General features: G+C 45.3%; 1 protein-coding gene across 2 annotated transcripts in view; it reads right to left on the minus strand.

Moving 5' to 3' along the window:
* Nucleotides 1-15,258: 15,258 nt before the first annotated feature.
* Pdpn (podoplanin) overlaps nt 15,259-17,765 on the minus strand; it is a 30,957-nt gene continuing 28,450 nt past the window's right edge. For both annotated transcript variants that reach the window (XM_074081305.1, XM_020187908.2), the window contains one exon: nt 15,259-16,871. In XM_074081305.1, the coding sequence (XP_073937406.1) occupies nt 16,865-16,871 (7 nt within the window). In that variant the 3' untranslated portion in view covers nt 15,259-16,864. The remainder of the gene's footprint in view (nt 16,872-17,765) is intronic.

Consider the following 17,765-nt stretch of genomic DNA (forward strand, 5'->3'; position numbering starts at 1 on the left):
GAGAGGGGTCAAATGCATGGTCAACGTCAGAATAAGGCCCCTCAGATTCCTTAGGATAAAGACCCATGAGGCTGGACATGGTCTGGCCCTGTTACCAGCCTGGGTTCCTCTCCTGCTTCTCTCCCTTACTTCTCACCCTGGCCATATTGTCTTCCTTAGTTCCTTCCTACTGGGATGCTCCTCTTCCCCATCTTTGCCTGGCTGACTACTATGAGTCTCTCAGACTTTGCACACGTGTATGAAAATAGGACAGTGAAACCTGCTGAAATTGTTCTAAGAAGGGGAGATGAGTAGGAATAATGGAACAGGTGAATTTCCATATGTGTGTGTGTGTATGTGTGTGTGTATATATATATATATATATATGATATATATATATATATATATTAAATATATATATATATATATATATATCCCCTGTCAGAGATTGCTAGCAGTGGGAAGCAATAGCAATAGCTGGTCCTCACCCAGCTGTTTCAAATGTTTCATGTGACAGCCAGCAAATACACATATATATATGGAGAGAGAGAGAGAGAGAGAGAGAGAGAGAGAGAGAGAGAGAGAAAGAGAGAGAGAGACAGAGAGAGAAACCTTACTATATAGCCCAGTCTGGCCTTTAACTCACCATCTTCCTACCTCAGGTTCCTGAGCAGCTGGGATTACAGGCCTACTACCACACCTGACAAAACTTTTTTATTAGCATTTATTGGTTATACAGGGGGGAGTCATTGTGACATTTACATATGTGCTCACAGTGTATCTTAATTAGACTCACCTTCTCCATCATTCTCCCTCATCCCTCTCTCCTTCTTAGGACAATTTCAGCAAGGTTTCATTGTTTATTTTCATATAAAGTATATAACCATATCATCCCCTTTTCACCCTCTCCTTTTCCCCTCAACAATAAATATTTTTTGAATGCATAAATGAGATCTGCTTCACAGTTCTACCTTCTTTCAGAAAGAATTGACTGCTCCCCTGTCAGAGATTGCTGGCAGTGGGAAGTGGGTCCTGACCCAGCTGTTCCAAGTGTTTCATGTGACAGCCAGCAAATACCTTCTTCCCCGCTTCCCCTAATGCACCTCCCATCCTGCTTTCTAGAATGGGCCCTGCCCAGGGTTGAGCTTTGCACCCTTCTCTAAAAACAGTTGCTCTTCACCATCACATACCAGAAAAGGCTGCTTTTAGGATCCTCTTATGTGCCAAGAACAAACTGGTTTTGAGATTCCAAAACATTTCCCTACATTAGTTATATGAATGCATGGCCAATCACTGGAAAGTCTAGCCTCTTGAAAGGACGATAAGCACTTTTTGTCTGTGAATCTGGTCCAGATTGCTTTGCTGGGCAGTTCTGGCTCAGGTCATCTCATGAGGCTGCTGTCAAGATTTTGGCCTAGGCTGTGGTCAGCTGCAGGCTGGGCTGGAGCCAGACCACCCACTTCCAAGGTGTCCCACCCACATGGCGGCCATCAGTAAGTTTCGGTTCTTTATTGCATGGACTTCTCCCTAGGTTGCTTGGGTTCCTTACAATATGGCAACTGACTTCCCAGGGGCAAGAGATCCAGAGTGAAAGCAAGAAGGCAAGCACAACATCTTTTATGAACCAGCCTCCAAGGTTGTACTCCTTTATTTCCACAATAAAATAAATCTGACCTGCTGTCTTCACAGGTCAGATCTACTTAATGTTGAAGACTTCTACCCAGAGTGTGAATTTCACGAAGTGGTGGTCACTGGGGGGTTGGTTCCATAGACTTACTCAACTGTAGCTGGACCCAGCCCCTTTCATGCTCATCAAACTTTTACTTTCCTGCTCCAGACCCTCCAACAGCTTCCTGTAACCCATGAACAAAACCGGAAGTCCGAGACAAACTTCTTCCCTCAAAGTCAACGGTGATCTAGTCTTTCCTCCCTCTCTGTCTTTCCTCCCTCTCCGTGTCATCTCCTAGCTTCTCTCTCTGTGTCTCTGTTTCTCTCTGTCTCTCTGTCTCTCTGTCTCTCTCTCTCTCTCTCTCTCTCTCTGTCTCGTACACACACATGCACACACACTTCAGCCACACTGGCCTCTCTTTCTCAAAATCACCAAACTCTTTCCCTTCCTGGAGTCTCCCCATTTGTCATTTCCTCTGTCTGGAAACTTCTTTGCCCAGGTCCCTAGCTGGCTCCCTCCCATGCTTCATTTTGCAGCAATGAAGGTAAGACCCTTTGCTGAATTATTTGGTCCTCCAGCTCTACTCTTTAGGATGGTGCCAAGCACATGCTAGACACCCAAGTGCAGGTTGCTGAATAAATGAATGGTCGAATGAATAAATCTATGAGGAAGAGATTTATAGGCTGAAGTTGCTCTGAGAGCTGTCTGTTTCTAGTTCATGACCAAAACTTGCAGAAATTGAGACTTAACCTTGGGAAAACTGTATGGCTGTGACATACAAACTCTTGACTGGTGACCGATCTTATTGAAGCCAGTAGCAAGTCTCCACCACAGACCAGTTTGAGTGTTGTTGAACTTATACAGGGAATCATGTGTGGCACCTGCTGTAAACTAGTGACCCAGTGGGACCATTTTAAATGGATGATATTTAAAGTTAGCTTCTCAGCTCTGATCTAAGGGCATCTAAAAGCCAGATCCCATTTCTACCATTTAAAAAATTATTTAGATGCAATTATGGCTTTTCAGGATGAATGGTGACTGATGAAGGATTGAAGATAAATGCTGAAATGTGAGTCAACTCCCTGTATAGCTATCCTTATCTCAACCAGCAAAAACCCTTGTTCCTTCCTATTATTGCTTATACTCTCTCTACAACAAAATTAGAAATAAGGGCAAAATAGTTTCTGCTGGGTATTGGGGGGGGGGAGAGGGAGGGGGCGGAGTGCGTGGTAAGGGAGGGGGTGGGGGCAGGGGGGAGAAATGACCCAAGCCTTGTATGCACATATGAATAATAAAAGAAAAATGAAAAAAAAAATAAAGCCATAATGCAAGTCCTGAAAAAAAAAAAAGAAGATAAATGCTGAAATGACAGCATCATTTGCTTTATTATAAATAAAACAAGTAACCTGAGCTTGTATCCCTTTGTCCTCTGCAATGTAGACCTTGGCCTCCAAGGTTCAGGTCAAGACTTTATTTTATTTCTACAGTAACGAGGTGGTATGACCCTCATGTTAAAATGTTAGCTGGAGAGGCCAGAATATGACATCCAAGTTTCAGTGTCATGCCAGAACAGATTCTGTGCCATCAAAAGAGATTTTGAGACACCTCTATGGACTATTGTGTTTGGATGTAAAATTGTATTTTCTCGAGTTACCAGTTAGAATAAAATCCCACAAAAAGTTTACAGTATTTAACACAATCGTAAGCCTTTTCGAAACAAAGAGCCCACTGTCTATCCCATGATTGTCCCTTCTATTCATTTTCTTCCATATGAAAGCCTGAGGTGGATCGTGATTCTCCACTTAGAGGTCCTCCCTATGTGAAGTGAACTGTTTGGGTGGTGGGTCTTCATTCTTCTCTCCACTGCTACCATTCCCTGTGGCTGCAGAAAGTTCAGCTTCTTTCTTCTTTGTCCTTAAGGGCTCAGAGGCACAAGAAGCCGGGAGTGCTGTCTATGCCCTGTCATAGGCTGCCTCAGGCTTGGGACCTAGCTTCTGTGACAAGTCTTCACCATGTACTTCCTAGTTTACAAGGCCCAGTCAAACTTAAATTAGATTGGTTAGCCTAGAGGGTTCCATTGAAGGGCGCTGGGATTGAGGAAGACACAAGTGTGCTTTTGGAAAAGGGGTGGTGAATGGGAGAGCAGAGTGGGGTGGAGTGGGGAAGACAGATCTACCTCTGAAAAACTCTATATACTTGATCAGGCCCAGGGTTTGCTCATTCCAACTGTACAGCAGATCTGGGAGCAGGCAGCTCAGCCACATCAGCATGTCCCAAACAATATACCGAAAAGCTTGCTGGACAGAGGTGCTGGGAAGACACCAAACCCCGCTCCCCGGGAGGCTGGCCAGAGAGCCTGGGAGATGAGTGGTTCTGGTGAGTCTTTCTCATAGGGGGATGTGGGGTCTTCACAAATCCACACTGACTGGTAAGATTCAGCATCAGTCCAGGGATGGAGGGAGGATATCCCCTAGGTGCTGACCATGTAGAATTAACCACTGGAGATTCAGCCCTTTAGGCAGTGATATGTACCAAAGAGGCAGAAAAGGAGAATTCCATAAAAGTTGCCCTACAATGGTTGAATGTGTCTTCCCAATGTCCAGCGTTGGAGACTCGATCCCTCCAACACAGCAGTGTTGAGAAACTTGGGAGATGGATTGGGCCATGAGGCTTCTACCTTCTTGAATGGATTAGTCAATTAATGGATTAATAGTCTTTGTTAGAAAAGCAAGCTGTCCCTGGCACACTTGCTCTGTCTTACCATGTGATACCCTCTGTCATGCCATGACCCAGGGGGAAGGTGCTCCCCAGGTACTGAGCAGATTCAGGTGCCATGTTCATGGAGTTCCAGCCTCCAGATCTGTGAGACAAATGAACTTTTGTTCTTTTTAAAACTACCCAGTCTGTAATATTCAGTTATAGCAACAGAAAACAGGTGAAGACACTGACTTTCCCCTGCAGAGAGATTCAAAGTTTCTGCAGGCTCCCAGGAATGCTCTGGGAGACTGGGGTACCCCCAGGAACCCCAACCTTTCTGGGGTATAGTGGGAATGAGACCCATGGTTCCTACTCTTTAGGAGTTATAGTGGGCTGTGTGCTTCATAGTGCCCCCCCTCCCCCACAAGGCACGTCTGTGTCTTAATCCCTTGAACCTGTGAATACTACTTTATATACTAAAGAAATGATTAGTAAATTAAGGATTTTTTTATTTTTTTACGGAACTGGGGTTTGAACTCAGGCCTCATGCTTGCTAGGCAGGCGCTCTACCACTTGAACCACTCAGCCAGCCCTTTCTTTGTGATGGATTTTTTCTAAATAGGGTCTCACAAACTATTTTCCTGGGGCTGGCTTTGAACCTTGATCCTCCTGATCTCAGCCTCCTGAGTAGCTAGGATTCCACACATGAGCCACCAGTGCCTGGCAAGTTAAGGATCTTGAGAGGACATGGTTATCCTGGGTTATCACTGGACCCTAAGCTAAGCACGTGCTTTATAATACAGGAGACACAGAAAGTTTGGGAACAGACACATAAAGGACACTAACATAGAGAAGAGGAAAAGGTCAGGTACTGCACTTGATCTTAGCCAGAAGGCTGAAAAGCGATAGGAGAAGACCAGGTAAAGGCGGAAGTGGAGCAATGTAGCCACAAGCCAAGGAACACTGAGAGCCACTGGAAACAGGAAGAAGCAGGAAAATGTCTTCCCTAGGGTCTCCAGAGGGGGAGCAGCCCTGAGGACACCTTGATTTCAGATGCATGGCCTCCAGAACTGCAAGAGAACACAAAGTCCTGTCATTTTAGGTCACTGGGTTTGTGGTAATTGGTTATGTTGGTCCTGGGAAAATAATAGAGGAGTTTACCACCCAGCAGGGAAGGACATTAAACTAGTAAACACACAGGTAGTCACTTATGCACAGTAGCGTTGATGGCTATCAAGAAGCGGGGTGTGCTATGAAGAGGGACATGAACTCAGGTGAGGTGTGGAGAAGGCTAAGGGGAAGTGACATCAAAAGCCTAAGAGTCTAAGAGCGATAGTATTTGGGTTCGTATCTCAGGTCTGCCAGTTAGTGCTGAGTGCCTTTAGGTCAGCTATTTGCCATCTCTATGTTTCAGGGTCTCTTCTGTGAAATGAGTACAATAGTTTTTACGTCCTGCATTGTCTGAGGACGTAAATCACATGGAATCAAACCTGCTCATGGCAAAGTTTGTGTATGTGTTCCTGTTAATATTTGCCATTTAGCTGAGACCTAAAGGGTAACCAGGAAGAAGTCAGCAGACAAGGCAGCAGGGATCCAAGAGGTATGGGGTGAAGCTTCAGGACACGGAGAAGGAAGAAGCTGAGGCCCAGGGTTTTGTCCCACTCGTATTTGTCTCTGTGCTCACCCAGGATCTGGAGTTGTAACAGGCATAAAAATATGTTCATGAAGGACAGGGTGACTGAAAAGAAAAGTCAAAGTGCTGGCAGAGTGACTCCAGTGGTAAGAGTGCCTGCCTTGCAAGCATGAGGTCCTGAGTTGTTCAGACCTCAGGACCGTTAAAAAAAAAAGGTAAAAGAAAATCAATGGGGTGATCATCTAAGTCCTTCTGGAAACTTGTCACGTTGTTGGCTTTCCCAACACAGATAGCTTCTGTCATGCCCACGGGAAGCCCACCCTCTAATTTAGGATCATTTTCATCTGCTTCCATTATTCCTGGAGCTCAAGGTCAACCAATGAGAATTTTAACACAGGAAAGAGCATTGGAGACCATTTATTCCAAGCCCCAATTGTTCTCCAGCTTTCTTGCTTGAACTGTGGTCCATGGTGGCAGCTGGCAGAGAATCTTCCAGTTAGTATAATGTGATCCTAGAAGTCTTAAGCTTTCTCTGCAGAAGATCTTTGTCTTCCCAGGCTTCCCATATCAAGGCGTCTGAAGATTCAGTCACTACGTTTTGGTGTCAAGAAGAGGAAGCTGGGGGTTGGTGGCATATGCCTGTTATCCTAGGTACTTGGGAGGTTGACATTAGGAGGATCGAGTTTCGAAGCCAGTCCAGGCAAATAATTTGTGAGACCTCATCTCAATCTATAGCTGGGCCCAGTGGTGTGCACCTGTCATCCCAAGCTATGTGTAAGGCTGAGATCAAGAGGGCAGAGGTCTCTGCCCAGTCAGGAAAAAAAGCTATCAAGAACCCATTTCAATGGAAGAAAATCTGGGTGAGGGGGTGCGCGCCTGTCATCCCAGCAACTGCAGGAAGTGTAAAATAAGAGGATTGCAGGGCAAAAAGTAAGACCTTATCTCCAAAATAACCAGAGCAAAAAGGGTTGGAGGCATGGCTCAAGTGGTACAGCACCTGCCTGACACGTGTGAAGACCTGAGTTCAAACTCCAGTGCAACCAGTTTGAAACAAACAAACAAACAAACACAGAACTGCAGAGGACTGGGGTTCTAAACGTGTCAGAGGACTTCTGCGGTTCATTAAAAAACACCAGGTCTGAGGCTGCGAGGGCTTCAGTAGTAGAATGCTTAGCTGGCATACGTGAGATCCTGGTTCAATCCCTAGCACTGAATCAAAACCAAAGGTAAACATAAAGCCATCAGCCCTCTTACCCCAGCCACCTTCCACTTCAAGAGCAGGACACTCAGGAAGTGTGACTGAAAACCTCCAGGCAGAAGTGGTGGCCATGAAGTCCCCTGACTTGGAATACTGGATGAAGTAGAGACAGAGGCTGGTCTATTAAAATACCCTCAAATGCAATCTGGGGAGGTTCTAACTGTCACTCTCTGTGACATGGAGAACTTGTAAGCAAGGAGGTTGAATGGAAACCTCTGTACATTCAGCCAGCTGCTTGTGGCCCACAGGGTCTGTGGGCTTGGTCTGACTCCTAAATCCACAGATACAGCAAGAGACCACAGCTTGGGTGACACGTTTGTTTATGAGCAGGCTGGGGCTGAGTTGGGTGGTGGCACAGCTGGTGATTTAGATCCTTGTCACTTCTCCTTCTTCTTATGGCCCCCAGGCTCTGTGCTCCCTCCCCATCTCATTGCTCACCCAGTAAACCTTCCCTTAGCCACAGATTGACTCCCTTGGAGGTGGGCTGGGGTTAACAGATGCTGATTGTGGGTTTGGATCACTGGGGATGGCCTGGATCCAAGGGGATCTGGTGAGCAGAGTTCCCCCTATAAATTGTCATACCTTTCCTGTGGAGAGAGACAGCAGGCTATATAGCCAGAGGCTTGGATGTCACGCCAAGATGGTTGGTTGCGTTTAGACAGTCCACTGCAGGATGATTTGGGGGCTATTCAAAGATGGATCTGACTGGGCACAGTGGTGCAGCCTATAATCCCAGCACTCAGGAGGTAGAGTCAGGAGGATTTGGAGTTTGAGGCCTGCCTTGGGTACACAATGAAATCCTATCTCAAAACAAAACAACAAAGAGATGGATCCAACCTCCGCCATCAGTTCTAGGTGGACATACCAAAGGCATAGGATCCAGCTCAGGAGGCTGACGTACATTGGCCCAATGTTCCAGTCTCTTATGGCTGCTATAACAAGGTGCCACAAACTGGGTGGCCCCAAATAAGAGTAATTGATTCTTTTATGGTTCTGGAGGCTGGAAGCGTGAAATCTGGTTTTTCAGGGCTGCAGCAATTCCCAAGGCTCTAGGGGAGAGTCTATTACTTGTCTCTTCCAGCTCCTGCTGGCTGCTGCCATGCCTTGGCTTGCGACAGGGACCCTCTCAGCTCTGCCTCTGTGGTTACACAAGGTCAGCCTGAAAAGAGAGAGAGGAGAGAGAGAGAGAGAGAGAGAAGGAGAAGAAAATGGAGGAGAAAAACAGTGAGGGGAGAGAGAAGGTAAGAGAAGGAAAAGGAGGTTGAGAGAGAGAGGAGAGAGAGAGAGAGAGAGAGAGAGAGAGAGAGAGAGAGAGAGAGAAAGAGAGAGACCTAAGTGCAGTGCCTAGACGTGAGGGCTGCCACAGACAGGCACTCCTATTGTGATTGTGTATTGCTTTATAAAACACTTTCCTGAGTACTAGCTACTCACTCTAGGTGCCTCTTCTGAGCTGGACTGGATTGTGACATTATTTCTATTTCACAAAGAAACAGACAGGACATGTGGCACAGGGGGACCACACCCACCTGCCACACTTGACTCAACACTGTCGACTCCATGCTCTTTCCCCTTAGAGATCCTTTGGCAGCCTGCAGAGGGCAAGCTCTTGGCAATGGGGCAAGGACCAGGGGCCTGGGATCAGGAGTGGACAAAGAGGAGGTGGAAAGGTGCAAAGAGGTCCTTAATTTTGCCAGCGCCATCCCAGCTGTCGTGTCACTGTGTGTTTGGCTTCCTGACAGCAGTGTGAAAACACTATCCCTCTTGGAAGCTGATTGCATTGGAGCTCTATGAATGAAGAATGTTCCCAGACCCTCAGAATCTTCTTTTATAGCCAAAGACACAAAGGATTATTTTTATTGGCATGCCTTATAAATTCTTAGAATAATGTCATCTTATTGCTAACCCTTGGGGCACAGTGCCTACCTGACACAGTGTTTGGCGATTGCTCTTAGCTAGACACTGGGATTTTATTTTCATCAGTGTTTCTGACCACACGAGCTGAATGTTGAGCAAGGAAGGTGTTTCAGTTAGGTTTAGTCACCATGCCCAGCACAGGAACTGGCAGTTTGGTCTACCTTTGTGTTCCACTCTCCCCACTGGGCTTGGCTCTGCCTATTGTTCTAGGCCATATTTCTTTCACCATGGATTCCTTCAACATGAGTGACAAATTGGAATGACAGTACGGGAAGGTCTAGTAACATCTGTCTGTCACAAAGGAAGCATGGTGGCTGCCAATCCATTGTTTGGAAAGCTCAAGGCAATGGCTCAAAGGGAAAGAGGTCAGGGTTGCCTTCCATCTGTGATGGGCTGTATGGGTAGTAGGGAGCTACTCTGAAGATGAGTTATTCGGAGGGTGCAGTAATTTCCTATGGCAGGTAGGACAAGTGACTACACAGTGGGTGGCTTAAAAACAACAGGAATTTGTTCAATCATAGTACTGGAGGCAGGCCATAAGTGTGAAATCAAGGCGTGGGTAGGACCATCTCCCTCTGAAGGCTCTCACGGAGACTTCCAGCCTCTTCCAGCTTCTGATGGCTCCAGGCTGTTGTTGGCTTGTGGCAGAATCCCTCATGACTTTGCATCTGATTTTACATAGCTTGGTATCTCTCCTCTTCTGCTTGTCTTCTCTTTTCAGACACTTGTTTAAACTTTGGTGGCTCTAGGGTTTGAACTCAGGGCTTTCCCACTTGTAAAGTGGGAACCACATCTTCAGTTCATTTTGCTCTGGTTATTTTGGAGATGGGGTGTTGAAAAGTATTTTTCCTGGTTGGCCTTGAACTGTGATCCTCCAGATTTCAGCCTCCCAAGTAGCTAGGATTACAGGTGTGAGCCACCAGTGTCCAGCCTCAGAACACTTGTGATTGGATTTAGGGTCTATTCAGTTAATCCAAGATGCTCTCATCCCTGAGATCCTTAACTCAAGTGTATCTGCTAACACTCTTTTTCCAAATAAGGTCACCTTCATGGAGACTTGAACGTATTTTCTGGGAGTCACTGTTAAACCGCCTGTAGGTGGACAGAGGTGAGATGTGCTGAAAGTCCCCATGCACATCAAGCCTACTCCTTATTTCAAAGATAAGAAGTGTTGACCTACCTAGCTCTTCTTTTTCATTTTGGAGAAGGTATGAAATCTTTCCATTTTTGACATCTTCTTCATATGCCTTTTGGACTCTGGTCACCAGAAGGGTACCTCCCAGAAGCCAATTTCTCATCTTTAAGTTTTGGGTTTTTTTTTTTGTGGTACTGGAGCTTGAACTCCAGGCCTTCACCTTGAGCCACTCTGCTAGCCCTATTTTTGTGAAGGGGTTTTCAAGATAGGGGATTTGTGGAACTATTTGCTCAGGCTGGCTTTAAGTTTTAAACCACTATTCATTAAGGAAATCTCAGCTGGGTGTGGTGGCACATGCCTGTAATCCCATTATTCAGGAGGCTGAGGCAGGAGGATCTCGAGTTTGGGCTATGTGGTGAGATCCTGTCTCAACAAAAACAAATGAGCCAAAAATCAAAGCAAAATGACCACAGAAAGAAAATCTCTTCTATTTATTCTTTGATGATTCACCTTGTATTTTAAAAACAAATGCCAATCTTAAATTCACTACGTTGTTTTTTTATTAGAAATAATTAACTAGCTCCAAATATATTTTTATGGAATGTAGCTGAGGCATTTCTATCATTCTGAAATGAAATCATAAGCTTGTTTTCTGCAAATGTGTTCATAAGTCAGGCCAGGTATTCATCTGAAGGAAAACAGATGGGTAGAGTCAAGAGGATCGTCATGAACTATGGCCATTAAAATTCTTCTTATGATGAGTGTCAAGCTTACAAGAAAGATGTCGAGTAATTCCTAGTCAATTCTGAGTATTTAAATATCCAAAACATAAACTCACTTTTATTTTCCTAGGGGGACAAAATCCTGCTCTCTAGAAAAATGAAATTCTTTCATTATGACCCCATTTATCATGACATTATCTGGCTTAAAAAATTTAGAAACATCCTTTTGCAGGACAAGGATGCTGGTGTAGTCATGAATTCTGCTTCATACCCCATTCCCAGCACATCAGAGTTGTGGATCAGCACAGACAGAACGTGGATGACGAGAGAGGCTGCTGGAGGATGGATGGTTCCATGAACTGCAAAGGTGAAAAAAAAACCCGTGCAGCAGTGCTGTACCTTAGTTATAGGTACACACACATGAAATAAGACTAGCACAGAAACATGCATGTTTCAGGATGGGTTGCATCTGGGATGGTCCTCTGGGATGAAGATAAGGAAAGAATTTCCATCAGAAGGGTACCCAAGGGACAGTATATGAAAACTCTTATTTCTCAAACAAAAGTCTCCAGAAAATGTCAGGAAGTGTTAGGATGTGCTACAGCAGGTTGTTGCTATTACTCTGTGCTTGTCTATATGTTTTAAATATTTCACAATTAAAAATAGGTTCCCTATTTTTCCACTGCTGAAAAAATTATGTCTTCAAAATGCACTGCTGTTGAACTCACGGGGAACTTGCTGCCATTGATAGCACATGGAGTGAGACGGCAAAGGACGAGAGAGTAAATCAAGTCTAGAGGCCTGCAATCTGTGTGCTCTTAGCATTGCATAGCTTGGAGGTTTAGGCAACTGTCTGGACCTCAGTTTCTTCATCTGTGAGGAGGATAATTCAGTCCTGCGTGCCTCACTGGGAAGGTGTGAGGGTAAATGAGGCTGAAATAGTAAGTGAACAGTGACTACCGGTATCATTGCTGCTACTTACTGAGCAGATGCCCTGATTGCAGATAGGCCCTAAACATTCCTACATTGACTATTTACTTTCAAGCTGATGACAACTGTGCTGTGGTGTTTTCTTTCACCATTTTTCCCAGTGCTTTTTGTTTTGGTGGTACTGGAGTTTGAACTCAGGGACTCATGTTTGCTAGGCAGCAGACGCTCTGTCATTTGAGCCACCCCGCCAGCCCTTTTTCCCAGTGCTCTTACTTCTACTCTCCCTGGTGCCCACTCTGCTCTAGTGACAGAGCTTTCTGGAGTTCCCTAACACATGCCCTTCCTCAGGCCTTTCGTGTTCCCTTTCTCTCCTTATGCCTGTTTGGCTCACTCCTAAGAACATTGCTCAAATCTCAGTGGGGCCTTCACCACCAGAGCCTCTAACCCTGCTCTTCTCTCCCCCACTACCTCCCTTGAGTGGTCCACACACTCTGGAATGGATTTTTTGCATCCACTCTGCCTCCCACAAGAGAATGGAAGCTCCACTAGGTGGATGTGTTGGTTTCATCTGCTACATATCTCCAGCACCCAGGATGGATCTGACAATAAAAGTTTGTGGGATGAATTGATTATTTCTGTTCCACAGAAGTTCTTCAGCACTATCCACTCAAATGAGTGTCTTTTGTTTCTGGATCTTTCTGAACAAACATGGTACCGTATACTCCCTTCCCAGCTAACCCTGTGCTGTCCGTGCTCCAGCCTCACTCACCTATGGGTGTTCATGGAAGGGCATGAGTGATTAGCAAAGGTCCTTTGCACATTCCTTTTCAGTTAGAACATTCTTACACCATCCTGAGGTGTTTTTAGTGATTCAAACACACATTTCAGATCTTTTTATTATCTCAGTAGCATCCAGTGGGTAACTATAATTTCAGAAACATTTGCTGGCATTCCTCTATGCCTCTGGCATGTGACTCTTTTCTTAAGATTTGCATCAGTGGGAAGTTATAAACAATCATAAATCTAGGAAGGAAAAAAATGGAGGCTGGAGTTGTAGCTCAAGTGGTAGGAACAAGGTCTTAAGTTCAAGCCCCATTACCACCAAAAATAAAGGAAGAAAGAAAAAAAAATGGAGGGAAAAAGTTCTCAGGATTGCATGCAGGACCATGTGTGCTATAGGCTGGGGCCCTTGGGAGCAGAAATAGACCACACAGAACTCTACCTTATGTCTACTGCGATGACCCCCGAGAGGGCAAAAATGCTGGGCATAGCGTTCACTGGGTTTGAGCAGCACTTTGCCTGTGCGGGCCACACATGACCTGGGCCCATGGACAAAATTCACATTCTTTATACCAATGGGACAGTTTTCTACCCCAAGATTTTAAATTTATTCTGTATTGATGGCTGGACATTTACACTTGTTGAATTTAAAAACAGGATCTACTATGCATTCTAACCTGATTTTAAACTTCAGAAAGGACAATGGAACATGCAAAGTTTCAGGGAACAAGTCCTCCAGCACACGCCACAAGTGTGCAGTTCTGCGTTTCTAACACAGTGGTAACATCCAGCCACACCTCGGGGAAATACTTATTCTACTTTTCACTGACCCTTTAATTAGCAAAAACAAAACAAAACAAAAACTTTTAATATCAAAATATAGATCACCCCGTACTGAAAAATTTGCCACAATCAACCCTGTGCCCTGAATACTAAACAAATATGAACTAACTAAGATGGAGTCCATGAAAGATTAGTTACTTGTTTTTTCTCTGTCTCTTAAAGCTGATCCTTTTGGGCAGATTGAAGCCCTGATTTCCAACTCATTCTCTTAGAAATAGGAGATAAAAACATGGCTTTAGTCAATTAATTTATTCTTCTTGAGACAGGGGCTATGTGGCACTGGCTGGTGTTGAACCCATGATCTTCCTGCTTCAGCCACTGGAGTGTTGGAAGCTGACAAAACAAGGCTCTAATAGAGTTCTGATGGTTGACTCCAGCACTACCTGCTCCCCACATGTCCTCCATGGCGGAGTGGATAGAGTTGCTTCCTTAAACTTCCAGCACCCTTGGCGGTTCTGTCAATATCCAGTCCTCTCCTTGGGGTATATGGGCGTAAGGAAGCTAAATGTACACTTGACCTATCAGAGGACATTTTCTCTTTCAGGTTATGGCACTAGCAGGCATGGTTGGTTTTCTGCTAGAGAAAGGAAGCTTTCTGAAGTCTCTAGAAGTTCTTATAAAGAAGCACAAAGAGGTTGAGTGACTTGCTGAGGAGTTCCAGCTGACAGGAGCCATGAATAGACTGCAACTGGGTCTTTTCAAGTGAACCTGGCACCCAGAAATCCTGATGGCTGGAAAATTTAGTAATCCTGATTTAACCAATTCCTGACTTACAGATTGAGCATCCCTAGTCCAAAAATCTGGAATGCACCAAAACGCAAAACATTCTGAAAGTCAACTAATGCTTAGTTTTGGATTTTGGAGCATTTTGGATATCGGATTTTTGGACTAGGGATGCCCCCACTGGTAAACCCTATGCAAATATTCTAAAATCTGAGCAGCAATCTGGAATCTGAAACCCTCAGGTCCCAGGCATTCCAGATGAAGGACACTCAACTGTGTTTTGAGGGAGACAGGATGCTAACTGCTGCTGACACCCAAGCTTTTCAAGTGGGGATGGGGCTGCAGGAGTGGACCCAGGGTGTAGCCACAGAATCCCCACGGAGCAGTGGGGGTGGCAGTGGCTGGAGCAGATCCCAGACAGTAAGGGACTACTCCCCGCTGCCCCAATCCACAGCAGACTCCAAGCAGCATCAGGACCAGCAGGAAATGGTGGGACATCCCAGCAATGGGGGTTCTGGAGTGAGGAACTGCTGCCCAGGATGGTTGGCAGTGGAGCCTCCTCCTCGGATTATTGCCTCCTGTTCTTGGCAGCAAGCTCTCCATACCTGACATCTGGTCCCTAGGGAGCACTTGACCAGCAGGTGCAGGATGAAGGTCTTCCCTCACTTGGGTTCTCCCCACAGCACAGAGAAATAAGGGACAGGCAAAACCTTACTAAACCTTTGGGATAAAAGAGGGCAAAAGAAACCCCAAGCTGCCATCTGTCTTCCACCCTACTTGTCCCCTTGACGTTTGACCCTCTACTTGGGCAGAGATCCAGGTGAAAGGCATGGTTGCATTTCTTTTCCGTGGGTGGACATCCAACAAGCACCAAGAATTTCCTCTTAGTCAGGCCAACAGGCAGATACTCTGGGAGTTACATTGAAGTATGACCCAGACTCAGTGGGGATCTCTAATCAAAGGTCTGACTCATGCTTGTATACCATCATCTGTTTTATTTGAGAACATGTCTACACTGCATTGAATACAATCACAGGTATGACCAAGAAACCACAGCCCTGTCCCAGCAGGCACTGAGTCCAGTGTATGACTTGGGGGTGGACTCTTAATCTTTCACAGAGAAGGGGGCATCAGGAAAGAGAAAGGATAGGAATGAAGAAATGGTCATTATTCAGGGATCTGGATGATAAAACTGAAAGCTATTAAAATTCATATGGCTCCTCTTACTCACTCCCCTCCATCAGCTGATGTAAAAGTGGACTATCTGGATTGAGAGAACATGCAGATGCACTGTTTAAAATAACATCCCCCTGATGCAGCAAAAAACCCCAGGAGGAATGGATTGTGTGTCTGATGGACGGTTTACTTTTTCCTGTTTTATGAACTCTCATGGGCTAGAGGATGTCAGGATTGCACAACTACAATCATGCAGAGCATCTGGTCAGTGTAAAAACTCGTGTCTACAGGAAGAGAAGTGCTGAGTTGGACAGTGTGGACAGAACGGTCCCTTTGGCTCCTTTATTTTGATCCTTTCAATATGGCCCCGTGGAAACAGGTGATAAGACATGAAGATGGGGAATATCTTTTATTCTCAAATCAGGTCTTTAAACCCAACTGTTTTAATAAAATTAGTATTGCAAGATTATTTTTCTCTCTCTGTCTTTCCTCCAGAGGCAGAAAGTAAAAGTTAGAAAAAAACTGGCAGGTACGGTTTCCCACATCAGAGGCACACTTAGGGCTTCTTTATGCTTGAGGACCAAGGGTGGTTCTTGGTTCTAGAACAGTTGAGCTTCTAGCATCATGGGGTGTCCTACAGGTTCCTTGTCATCTGTGGATGAGAACTTCATAGAATAAAGCAGCCATATTGAAGGATTTACATCACAGGGAAGAGAGAAGACCACCCATCCTTTAACTCAGGCTTCCCATGTCTCAGGGAAGCAGAAAGAGCCAGGCGGAACAAACCTTGGAGTATCAAGTCATCCCTGGCCTAGAGGTTGCTTGGTGACCTTGTGATGATAAACAAAGTACCTTCCCCAAGTATAGACTTCCTGTTTATGATCCAAAATGGATGCTGCCATCAGGCTTTGTAAAATAAATCAAACTAGACTGGAATGTGTACATTTCAACAGATCAGCAATTGCAAAATGCCTGGGCCTTTTACCGATGTTGCACTGGATCCAAGGACTCCATGGGTATAAACACTTTCAGACTCCTTTGCCTTTTAACAATAACAGAACGGCCAGAACGAGGATGTGATTACAGTCTAAACCAATCGAATGATACTGTCTTGGTTACAAATTAGTTTGCATAGTTTTGCTCCAGTTTCTACGTCGTGTCTTTTAAATCATCTATCATCAAATTTATGTTTAACAAAATGTTCGAAAGGCAAATGCTTGGAGAAGCCAAATCTTGTGAATTATTTTCCTTTGCCTACTTCTGGCAAGTGGAAGAATCGCTGGGTTTTGTGTGGGGTGGATGAGCAGTCCACAGGTCATCTTCTCCCACAAGCTTGGGGATAGGGGTTGGGGAGTCAGACATGTTTTCCCACGTGTTGGCAGAGGGACAATTCTCCTTCAGCTCTTTATGGCCTGTGAAAACAAAGAAAGGGGACTATTGCCTTTTTCCTGGCACTGTGAATAGCAACCCCATGAGGCACTGTCCCTATTGTCCTTTCTCTGTCTTCTAATTGGAACCTGGCTCCCTTCTCCTCTCCCCACTCATTCCTCCTTCATACCTGTCCTCACACAGCCAGCCAGGGTCAGATGCCTAGGCATTTTCAAACATGGTCCATCTGCAGCTGTATCAATTGTGCCCTGCAACTCCCCGCTGTACATCACTGGTCCTTTCCCTCCTGCTCCAGCACTTAGTATCAGCCTAAAAGAACTAAAAGAAGATTTTCTTTCCTCTGGCATGAATTTGAATGCTCTGAATTCTTTTTTTCTTTGTGGTACTGGGATTTGAATTCAGGGCCTTGCACTTGCTAGGTAGGTGCTCTACCACTTGAGCCACACCCCCATTCCTTTTTGCTTTAGTTTATTTTTCAGGTAGGGGGTCCCTATTTTGGCCCTGGCTGGCCTTGGAAGACATCCTCCTACCTATGCTACCCATGTAGCTGGAATGACAGAGGCACACTAACACCTGGTTTATTGATTGAGATGGGGTCTTGCTAACTTTTTGCCCCATTTGGCCTTGAACCTTGATCCTTTGGATCCCTACTTCCCAAGTGTCTGGGATTTATTATTAGTCACTGCACTGAACTGAATACTTCCCCTCATCAATAGTCAACGCTAAGAGGATGTGATGATGTTGTGAAGGGCAGGCATGGATGGAGGGATCTAGATGAAAAAGTCCCTTCCCACCCTCTGCAGTGGAATTCCTCATTAGAATGGGGGCTCAGTGCTGTGGCAAATGCTTTTCCAGAAGCCATCTGCCTCTGATGGCTGAAGGTGGGGTTGGTGTTGGGGGAAGATTAGGTCTCAAGT

Source organism: Castor canadensis, chromosome 7, assembly GCF_047511655.1.
Source record: "Castor canadensis chromosome 7, mCasCan1.hap1v2, whole genome shotgun sequence".
NCBI lineage: Eukaryota > Metazoa > Chordata > Mammalia > Rodentia > Castoridae > Castor > Castor canadensis.